A 12,184-nucleotide genomic window follows, 5' to 3' on the forward strand; every position below is an offset into this window, starting at 1 on the left:
AGTTCAGCTTAATCCAGCTTAACAAGATACGCTTCTTCTTCCAGCGTCACAGGAACTTGAGCTTAATCCAGCTTCACAGGATACGCTTCTTCTTCCAGCGTCACAGGAACTTCAGCTTAATCCAGCTTCACAGGATACGCTTCTTCTTCCAGCGTCACAGGAACTTCAGCTTAATTCAGCTCCACAGGATATGCTTCTTCTTCCAGCGTCACAGGAACTCAGCTTAATCCAGATTGACAGGATACGCTTCTTCTTCCAGCGTCACAGGAACTTCAGCTTAATCCAGCTTCTGAGGATACGCTTCTTCTTCCAGCGTCACAGGAACTTCAGCTTCATCCAGCTTCACAGGATACGCTTCGTCTTCGAGCGTCACAGGAACGTCAGCTTCATCCAGACCTTCACAGGATACTCAGCTTCATCCAGCTTTACAGGATACTCAGCTTCATCCAGCTTCACAGAATTCTTTGTTTCCAAGACACACAATATGTCTACTTCATTCATTGAGGAAACAAGTCACACAAGAATCGATTTACACAATCGATTCCTAGACACCCAAAACGAGCTGGAAGGGAAAATCCAACAGCTCATTAAGAACTATGGCAAGGATTCTGCCGACCGACGCCACCGACGGCTATTATTCCGGTAAGCTACATCAGTTAAACGATCTCTGGCAGCAGTTTTGCGACCTAGATGAAGAAGTCCAGCAAGCGGCATTACCCACTGGAAGTGAGTACTCTTAACGAGTAGTAGCACTTAAGGAGCTGGTCGAAAAATATCAGAATATCTTTCTGGACAACATGCCGACTGGAAGCGGGCTTCCGAAGGCCCCGAGACGAACTTCGGCCAACATCAAGATCCCAACACTTCCGCCAATTAGCATTCCGGAGTTCAACGGCGAGTATCTAGACTGGCCACGGATCCACGATCTCTTTGTGGAATTTGTACATAATAAACCAACTGGCCGAATACCAGTCAAAAACTACATATTCTACAGAGTTCGCTTCGTGGTGAAGCGAGAAACGTCTTGACAGACACAGCCTTCTCACAGGGTGGCTATTACGACACCTGGTTGCGTTTGAAGGCCAGGTACCAGAACGGAAAAATACTAGTATTCCATAGACGGCTCCTCGCGCCAACTAAGGGCCTTACATGACACTATAAAAAACTCAATGAGTACTCTTAAAAACCTCGATATCAGCACAAAATCCTGGGATCCAGTCCTGTGTTTTCTTATCAGAAGAAAACTAGACCAGCAGTCGCTAGCTGCTCTGGAAAATATAGCGGATGCATTAACGGAAATTCAAACGTTAAGGAGTGTACTGACGTTTGTTGAGCGGCACGCTTGCATGCTGGAGACGATAAGCGCTCAACCTACAGCAACACTTTGCCATCAGTCAGTTCACAACGAAGAGAGCTGTAAGGTTTGTCACCTAGGAAAACATAATCTTAGAGCATGTAGCCGTGTCCAGCAAATGGACCCCAAAGCACGGCGCCAAGCCATTATTCAAGTAGGAGCATGCACAAATTGTTTGTCTACATCTCATAAGGTTGAAAACTGTGGATCACCGACCACCTGTCGAGTCTGCCAGCAACGGCATCATTCACTGTTACACCAAGGACCGACTAGCAATCAAGTGGCCTGCGCAGTAACCATTGCAGGCGTAGGAGGATATACTCTGCTTGCGACCGCCAAGGTATCATTACAAGGGCCAAACGGTCAATTACAAACATGTCGCGCTGTAATAGATGGTGGATCACAGGTGAATCTGATCTCAAGGAGAATGGCAGATCTGCTATCTCTTAAGGAGAGGTTACCGATTGAAATGTGTGGGATCGGAGGAAAAATATCAACAGCAATTAGATCAACACTAAAGCTCTCATCAGTTACATCAGGGTTTGAAACACTAATAGAAGTATTTATTATTCCCACAGTCATTACAGACCAACCGACAGTATCGATTGATACCGATCTTAATATTCCCGGGGGACTGCCATTAGCAGATCCTGACTTTCGGCAACCTGGACCCATTGACCTAACCTTAGGGGCTGAGGTGTATTCTCGTGTAATAACCGGTGAACTTCTTGAACTAGGACCTAATAAACCTTTGGCACAAGGCACTAGGCTTGGTTATGTACATAATCACAGGTTATCTCAATAAAGAAACCTCATCTGATACGGAAATCAAACCTATTCTGGTAGAAGGCAGAGGTGATTTTGCAGGACCGAACGCTGCTGATGAGCCAACAAAAGATAAAAATCCGACGAATATAGTACCGACTTCTCATCAATTTAAAACCGACAAGAAGGCTGACTTTGGTTCAACATGTCCAAACCTAACCAAGAAATATCTTAGTTTTATTGCAGAATGTCCACATACCATAGACGTGCCAAATGATCAAGTTCTACGAGAGCACAATTTCAGTCCCCACGGTAATGTCAATTTTAACGCAAAGGGGAGTGTTAAGCAGCATCAAGAAGATGTGAAGGACCTGAATCACAAACATGAACCTCAGTTGAAGGAACGATCCACCTTGGTCAATGATTTGTTAGGTGCTTCCTATACAATTCGGTCAAGGGCTGACCGACATCACGACTTAATTGAGGGTACCCCTCAATGGGTGGGAGAATGTTCGTACCCAAAGGTACTCAACATGACCACACCCAACAAATCAAGCAGTAGCCAAGTTGGGAACAGTACCAGGCGCTCAGTAGCACTCACTGCATATGAGAATTGCTGATCAGCATATTATATGTCTCACTAACTCACCGTCTATCCGACTCAACGGCACACTGACCGGCCAATGCAGTCAGCACATTTTACAGTGTCTGCCGAGCCAACTACACAAACTGCTACCATAATCAAAACTCCCTGACCTACCTACCTACTGTAGAATATAGCGTACTTCACTAATCATTACACTAAACTTCCGTCTTCCAAGTAGTATATAATCATGTACCAAATGAAGAATAAATCAGTTATCAACGCATCCCATAACTCTGCGGTTCTACTTCCTACCTCTGGGAATAGGCCTCGTAATACACTATCTCCACTAGCAGCTAACGCGCAGTTCCGCATCGCCTGTGGTCCGGCATCGCAGTAACCATCGTTACCACAGCAAAGCGTCCCAGCGTGCCAGCGACAAGTGCTCATTACCCCCTTGTCCCGCGGTGTGACCCGGAAGTGTCTACTTCGGTTAGGCACAAACATTGGTGACCCCGACGTGAATCTTTAACAAGAAAGGATCACACTCAAGGAACCCCCTTCCCACTAAAGGAACTCAGCTTAATCCAGCTTCACAGGATACGCTTCTTCTTCCAGCGTCACAGGAACTTCAACTTCATCCAGCTTCACAGGATACGCTTCTTCTTCCAGCGTCACAGGAACTTCAGCTTGATCCAGGTTCACAGGATACGCTTCTTCTTCCAGCGCCTTAGGAACTTCAGCTTCATCCAGCTTCACAGGATACGCTTCTTCTTTCAGCATCACAGGAACTTCAGCTTAATCCAGCTTCACAGGATACGCTTCTTCTTCCAGCGTCACAGGAACTTCAGCTTAATTCAGCTCCACAGGATATGCTTCTTCTTCCAGAGTCACAGGAACTCAGCTTAATCCAGCTTGACAGGATACGCTTCTTCTTCCAGCGTCACAGGAACTTCAGCTTAATCCAGCTTCTGAGGATACGCTTCTTCTTCCAGCGTCACAGGAACTTCAGCTTCATCCAGCTTCACAGGATACGCTTCGTCTTCGAGCGTCACAGGAACGTCAGCTTCATCCAGACCTTCACAGGATACTCAGCTTCATCCAGCTTTACAGGATACTCAGCTTCATCCAGCTTCACAGAATTCTTTGTTTCCAAGGCACACAATATGTCTACTTCATTCATTGAGGAAACAAGTCACACAAGAATCGATTTACACAATCGATTACTAGACACCCAAAACGAGCTGGAAGGGAAAATCCAACAGCTCATTAAGAACTATGGCAAGGATTCTGCCGACCGACGCCACCGACGGCTATTATTCCGGTAAGCTACATCAGTTAAACGATCTCTGGCAGCAGTTTTGCGACCTAGATGAAGAAGTCCAGCAAGCGGCATTACCCACTGGAAGTGAGTACTCTTCACGAGTAGTAGCACTTAGGGAGCTGGTCGAAAAATATCAGAATATCTTTCTGGACAACATGCCGACTGGAAGCGGGCTTCCGAAGGCCCCGAGACGAACGTCGGCCAACATCAAGATCACAACAAGAGATCAAGTCAAAGGAGATTCCGCAATTGACACGGTGATCCGACAGTTGCAGAGAAGATGCAACGAATTGGAGTCATCATTAACATTAGCATCGAACGCCCCAACCGTCACCCCAGCCCTACAAAGGCACCTGGATCTCCTTTGGGCGTTGCTGAGGCAAGCCCACGACGAATTGGACAGCACACCTGGAGCCGCAGCCCTGGCAGAAGCAGAGCTAGCTCAGTTCCACACATTATACGAAGAATACGAAATGAACCTGCTTCGAGAAAACGACGCGCCAATGAGCCTAAACTTCCGCCAATTAGCATTCTGGAGTTCAACGGCGAGTATCTAGACTGGCCACGGTTCCATGATCTCTTTGTGGAATTGGTACATAATAAACCATATTCGGCCAGTCAAAAACTACATATTCTACAGAGTTCGCTTCGTGGTGAAGCGAGAAACGTCTTGACAGACACAGCCTTCTCACAGGGTGGCTATGACGACACCTGGTTGCGTTTAAAGGCCAGGTACCAGAACGGAAAAATACTAGTATTCGCCGCCATTGCAAAAATTATTGACCATATGCCTATAGACGGTTCCTCGCGCCAACTAAGGGCCTTACATGACACTATAAAAAATATCAGATATCAGCACAAAATCCTGGGATCCAATCCTGTGTTTTCTTATCAGAAGAAAACTAGACCAGCAGTCTCTAGCTGCTCTAGAAAATTCAGCAGATGCACCAACGGAAATTCCAACGTTAAGGAGTGTACTGACGTTTATTGAACTGCGCGCTTGCATGCTGGAGACGATAAGCGCTCAACCTACAGCAACGCTACGCCATCAGTCAGTTCACAACGAAGAGAGCTGTAAGATTTGTCACCTAGGACCACATAATCTTAGAGCATGTAGCCGTTTCCAGGAAATGGACCCCAAAACACGGCGCCAAGCCATTATTCAAATAGGAGCATGCACAAATTGTTTGTCTACAGCTCATATGGTTGAAAACTGTGGATCACCGACCAATTGTCGAGTCTGCCAGCAACGGCATCATTCACTGTTACACAAAGGACCAACTATCAATCCAGTGGCCGGCGCAGTAACCATTGCAGGCTACGACGACGTAGGAGGATATACTCTGCTCGCGACCGCCAAGGTCTCATTACAAGGGCCAAACGGTCAATTACAAACATGTCGCGCTGTAATAGATGGTGGATCACAGGTGAATCTTATCTCAAGGGGAATGGCAGATCTGCTATCTCTTAAGGAAAGGTCACCGATTGAAATATCTGGAATCGGAGGAAAAATATCAACAGCAATTAGATCAACACTAAAGCTCTCATCAGTTACATCAGGGTTTGAAAGACTAATAGAGGTATTTATTATTCCCACAGTCATTCCAGACCAACCGTCAGTATCGATTGATAACGATCTTAATATTCCCGGGGGACTGCCATTAGCAGATCCTGACTTTTGGCAACCTGGACCCATTGACCTAACCTTAGGGTCTGAGGTGTATTCTCGTGTAATAACCGGTGAACTTCTTGAACTAGGACCTAATAAACCTTTGGCACAAGGCACTAGGCTTGGTTATGTAATCACAGGTTATCTCAATAAAGAAACCTCATCTGATACGGAAATCAACCCTATTCTGGTAGAAGGCAGAGGTAATTTTGCAGGACCGAACGCTGCTTATGAGCCAACAAAAGATAAAAATCCGACGAATATAGTACCGACTTCTCATCAATTTAAAACCGACAAGAAGGCTGACTTTGGTTCAACATGTCCAAACCTAACCAAGAAATATCTTAGTTTTATTGCAGAATGTCCACATACCATAGACGTGCCAAATGATCAAGTTCTACGAGAGCACAATTTCAGTCCCCACGGTAATGTCAATTTTAACGCAAAGGGGAGTGTTAAGCAACATCAAGAAGATGTGAAGGACCTGAATCACAAACCGCAGTTGAAGGAAAGATCCACCTTGGTCAATGATTTGTTAGGTGCTTCCTATACAATTCGGTCAAGGGCTGACCGACATCACGACTTAATTGAGGGTACCCCTCAATGGGGGGGAGAATGTTCGTACCTAAAAGAACTCAACATGACCACACCCAACAAATCAAGCAGTAGCCAAGTTGGGAACAGTACCAGGCGCTCAGTAGCACCCACTGCATATGAGAATGGCTGATCAGCATATTATATGTCTCACTAACTCACCGTCTCACCGACTCAACGGCACACTGACCGGCCAATGCAGTCAGCACATTTTGCAGTGTCTGCCGAGCCAACTACACAAACTGCTACCATAATCAAAACTCCCTGACCTACCTACCTACTTTAGAATATAGCTCATTCACTAATCATTACACTAAACTTCCGTGTTCCAAGTAGTATATAAACATGTACCAAATGAAGAATAAATCAGTTATCAACGCATCTCATAACTCCGCGGTTCTACTTCCTATTTCTGGGAATAGGGCTCGTAATACACTATCTCCACTAGCAGCTGACCCAACTTAGCTCAACCTCAGCGCAGTTCCGCATCGCCTGTGGTCCGGCATCGCAGTAACCATCGTTACCATAGCCGCGACGCGATCGTCCTCGCAATTCCCTTAAACATGAAGCGCTGTGCTTATGGCGCTGATATTGAATTACTTCATGAATTTCAGGATCGTCCCCGCTGGTAGTAATGAAAAGATCAATAAAGCGGGTGACCTCTTCGGCGTTATCGGGTCCTTCTAGCTTTGGGGCACCAGAAAACCAATACATCCCATGAGAGTGCGGCGATCCTGTGTGCTGGAACACGATCCTCCAATAATAATGGACGAGTCTTAACTCACCAAATATCTCGGAGCTTTAAAATAATTTCATTAATTGCTGGAACCTGTAGTCGAAGTACCGGGAGCACGTTACTGGGTCGGATCGAATTAATCTAGCTTTTTCGGCGCTAGAAAGAGCTGCTGCCTCTTCCTCAGTAATGTCTCTGCTATCCAATAAAAGAGATATAATAACTAAGAGATCGTTCCATTTAGATTCAGCAGCAGAGAGGGTTATGAAGAATGTAGGCAACCCAAATTGTCTTATCATGGCTATAACTTTTTTTCGAATTCCCATTAAATATTTCGCCGCAAGAAATTGTTGGGAAGGAAAGTTCTTTTGCGTCGTCGTCAAGGGTTAAATTTGTTGGAATGCGGCCTTCTCCGGGAGCCATAGCAATACGCTGAAATCCACTATCATCGTTTTCTAATAGGGTTTCATGACCTCCGGGATTTAAATCACCTTCTTGATCGTCATTTGATTGAGAATGAGAATGTAGACGAAGAAGCTCTTCTACGGCTTCTCGGTCAGGTTCATCTGCGATGAAAGGTATCTCTTCTTCGGCTCCCATTTGATTGAGCCAATCACCGTCAAAGGAAATGTTGTGCTTTCTGTAGAGCTCAGTGTTATCCAAGTATCGCACAGCTTGAATAACCCGAGCGGGTCGAATAGTTTCCGTCATGAAATTATGGGAATATTCTAACTTTCTTTTTAAATAAACCTGGATTACATGGGTCGAATCAAAGGTGCGCGGGAGTACGCTTACACTATCAGGTACTGAAATTGGAACATTGACTACAGCGCCTCTTATTCCGCATTGCCTTTCATATCCAAGGGTATAATGCGCATGAAGGGAATTCGAGGAGAAATAAGGCGCTCCTCAAGACATGTCAAGTTTTTAAGGCATTCAGGTATCTCTGGAAAGTCGAAGCCATTAGAGAGACAAAGGGATGGTATCCTACCTTTGGAAACGCCTTGACGACATGTACTGCAAAATTGATATTTGCCGGTCGGACTCGGAAACTTTCTACTTAAATAAAAGCCATTGTCTAGACTAAAGTTACGGTATTTGGAAGAAATAGTACGTATGTTCAAACCACTTACCTGAGATGGAAACCACGTTCCTCCACAGCACGTAGAAAACTTAGTTGGTCCGTCCTTAATGTTACGAAGATATTGTTCCCTTGCCGTAGCTCGACACCTCCGTAACTGGCGTTCCCGTTGATCCTCTCGTTCATCCACCGAAAGTTGTGCACTTGCAGCAATATTGCGCTGTGACTGTCTGGAAGATTCCGCCTGTCGATTTTGTGAACTCGACCTGTAAGTGAGAAGTCGCTTGTCAGCCATTTCCTGAATATGTTGTTCCCGAAATCTTTGCTGAAATCTTGTGTTCCGATGATGCACTGTGTTGGTCCTTTACTCCTGTGTCCTAGTGATAGGGTTGTTCCTAGTGATCCTATGAACTGCATTCGTCCCGTAAACGCTCGAGTCCTCGATTTTCCCCGATCGATCTCCAGGTAGCATGATCAGCAGTGTCGTCGTCGCTCCTCGGAATCCGACCTGACTATTGCGCGCGCTACAGCGTCCCGTGCGCGCTCTGGTCCTCGATTTTCCTCGTTCGCCCTCCAGGTAGCGCGATTGTCAGTGTTCCTCAATCGTTCACTGGCTCGAATTCTTTCGCTTCTCCTTCTCTGAGAGCGAGCAGCGGAATTTCGCGAGCGAGCTTCTTCTGCTACCTCCAAATTACTTGTACGGGCCAAGGCAATGTGCTGCGCATTACGGGTCCTTATTTGTGACGCATTTTGAGCATATTGGGATCGGCTTCGTCTAAGCGCAGCTTGGCGGCTCTTGAGATAAAAAAGATATGCGCGGCATTCTCTTTATTTTGCTGTTAAAAAATAATTGTATAAAAGTTAAGGGGTTATAATTTGTCAGAGATTTTTAAAATCTCTTTGGTCGGGATTCTGGTAAATATTTATTTATGTTCATTGATGTTCCACCTGAATTTCACCAGAAGAGACCTATGTGTTACGAATTTATGAATCCTGTTTTACTTTATAGAAATAATTACCAAAGGAAAAAAGTATAATAATACTTTATTATTTTGTTACACACTCTTTTCACTTTTCACCTTATACCTTTTGGTGGATTTTTAATCACTTTTCACCTTTTACTTTTTTATGGGCTTATATTAGCATTTCACCTTGTACTTTTTGGTAGATTTTCATTAACTTTTCACCTTATACTTTCGGTGTGTTTATATTAATTGAATATAAAAGATACACACAACAATGTATACGTTGTCACTCGGCAACTGGTTTTCACAGACTAATCCGCGGATTAGGATTACGAGTCATATATATTGACTTGAATCATACCTGCTATTAACCTTCATATAACCCTTTCGATGGCGGACAATGCCTGATTTTAGGGACAATTCGTAGGTAAATTAGGTCAACCAAGTTGATTACTTAATTTAAGGATTGTGTAATAACTGCATTATTACCTGTTATCTAGCTTCGTGGCAACCTTGTAAAGGTTATTTCTGTAATATAAAATAGGAAAAACGGGTATACCTAGGTATCCTACCTTATAATTTGGACACCTGTACACATGTTATTCGTGTCCTAACACCACCCCATTCAGCAAAATATTATAGTCGTCAGATTTTTGTGTAAAATTAATTTCGTAATTCTGAAAAGTTAAAATATTCTATACCCAGAGTAAAGTCAAATACGATCAAAATCAACAAAGCAAAATTTTTTTTTAAAATAATTATTTCATTATTTCGCTTAATCTTTCTTTGACAGCTATATGTTAGAGTCGTCCGATTTGTATTAAATATAATTCGAAATTCTTAAAAATACACAAAATGTTATTTCCAATAGTATAAGATAATATATCAAAAAACTCCGAAACTATAAATTGTTTCATATTACTTTCCCACAAATTTTCCGATCGTTCCTATAGCAGCTATATGATGTAGTCGTCCGATTTTGATAAAACTTAATTCGAAATTCAGAACTAAATAAAAAAAATGTCATTTCCAAGCTTAGGAGGTTTTATGTTAAAAAACACCGAAGCTATAATTTGTTTCATATTATTATCCCACCAATTATCCGATCGTTCCTATGGCAGCTATATGATATAGTCGTCCGATTTTGATAAAATTAAATTCGAAATTCAGAATGAATAAAAAAATGTTATTTCCAAGCGTAGGAGGTTATTTGTTAAAAAACACCCAGGCTATAATTTGTTTCATATTGTTTTCCCACCGATTTTACGATCGTTCCTATGGCAGCTATATGACATAGTCGTCCGATTTTGATAAAATTAAATTCGAAATTCAGAACTAATTAAAAATTTTATTTCCAAGCGTAGGAGGTTATATGTTAAAAACACCGAAGCTATAATTTGTTTCATATTATTTTCCCAACAATTTTACGATCGTTTTTATTTAAAAAATGTTATTTCCAAGGAAAGGAAGTAATATGTTAAAAAACACCAAAGATATAATTTTTTTACATTTTTTTCCGATTGTTCCTATAGGAGCTATAAGACATAGTTGTCCGATCCGGCTGGTTCCGACTTATATACTACCTGCAGAAGATATAAGACTTTTGGGAAAGTTTTAAGGAACACCGTTAAGGAACACTGTTAAGGAACACCGAAGCTATAATTTGTTTCATTTTATTTTCCCGCCAATTTTACGATCGTTCCTATGGCAGCTATATGATATAGTCGACCGATTTTGATAAAATTAAATTCGAAATTCAGAACTAATTTAAAAATGTTATTTCCAAGCGTAGGAGGTTATATGTTACGGAACACCGAAGCTATAATTTTTTTCATATTATTTTCCCACCAATTTCAAGATCGTTCCTATGGCAGCTATATGATATAGTCTTCCGATTTTGATAAAATTTAATTCGAAATTCAAAACTAATTAAAAAATGTTATTTCCAAGGAAAGGAGGTAATATGTTAAAAAACACCAGAGATATAATTTTTTTACATTTGTTTTTCCGATTATTCCTATAGAAGCTATAAGATATAGTTGTCCGATCCGGCAAAAGATATAAGACTTTTGGGAAAGTTTCAGCCCGATAGCTTTAAAACTGAGAGACTAGTTTGCGTAGAAACGGACGGACAGACGGACATGGCTAGATCGACTCATCTATTGAGGCTGATCAAGAATATATATACTTTATGGGGTCGGAAACGTCTCCTTCACTGCGTTGCAAACTTCTGACGGAAATCATTATACCCTCTGCAAGGGTATAAAAATATCATTTCCAAGCTTAGGAAGTTTTATGTTAAAAAACACCGAAAATATAAATTTTTTTACATTTTGTTTCGATTGTTCCTATGGGAGCTATAAGATATAGTTGTCCGATCCGGCTGGTTCCGACTTATATACTACCTGCAAAAGATATAAGGCTTTTGGAAAAGTTTCAGCCCGATAGCTTTAAAAATGAGAGACTAGTTTCCGTAGAAACGGACGGACAGACGGACATGGCTAGATCGACTCGTCTAGTGATGCTGATCAAGAATATATATACTTTATGGGGTCGGAAACGTCTCCTTCACTGCGTTGCAAACTTCTGACTGAAATCATTATACCCTCTGCAAGGGTATAAAAACACCGAAGCTATAATTTGTTTCATATTATTTTTCCACCAATTTTCCGATCGTTCCTATGGCAGCTATATGATATAGTCGTCCGATTTTGATAAAATTAAATTCGAAATGCAGAACTAATTAAAAATTTTATTTCCAAGTGTAGGAGGGTATATGTTAAGAAACACCGAAGCTATAATTTGTTTCATATTATTTTCCCACCAATTTTACGATCGTTTCTATGGCAGCTTTATGATATAGTCGTCCGATTTTCAGAACTAATTAAAAAATGTTATTTCCAAGCGTAGGAGGTTATATCTTAAGGAACACCGAAGCTATAATTTGATTCATATTATTTTCCCACCAATTTTACGATCGTTCCTATGGCAGCTATATGATATAGTCGTCCGATTTTGATAAAATTAAATTCGATATTCAGAACTAATTAAAAAATGTTATTTCCAAGCGTAGGAAATTATATGTTAAGGAACACCGAAACTATAATTTGTTTCAT

General features: G+C 42.1%; 1 protein-coding gene across 11 annotated transcripts in view; it reads right to left on the bottom strand.

Moving 5' to 3' along the window:
• Stlk (Ste20-like kinase) overlaps positions 1-12,184 on the bottom strand; it is a 119,171-nt gene that overhangs the window by 84,634 nt on the left and 22,353 nt on the right. The window contains exon 1 of one of the 11 annotated variants that reach the window (XM_070998335.1): positions 8,156-9,933. The exons of the other annotated variants lie outside the window; for them this stretch is intronic. Coding sequence (XP_070854436.1) covers positions 8,156-8,520 — 365 coding nt within the window. The 5' untranslated portion in view covers positions 8,521-9,933. Of the gene's footprint in view, positions 1-8,155; positions 9,934-12,184 lie in introns of those variants that run through there. 11 annotated transcript variants of the gene reach the window in all.

Source organism: Drosophila suzukii (genome assembly GCF_043229965.1).
Source record: "Drosophila suzukii chromosome 2 unlocalized genomic scaffold, CBGP_Dsuzu_IsoJpt1.0 scf_2c, whole genome shotgun sequence".
NCBI classification, from domain to species: domain Eukaryota; kingdom Metazoa; phylum Arthropoda; class Insecta; order Diptera; family Drosophilidae; genus Drosophila; species Drosophila suzukii.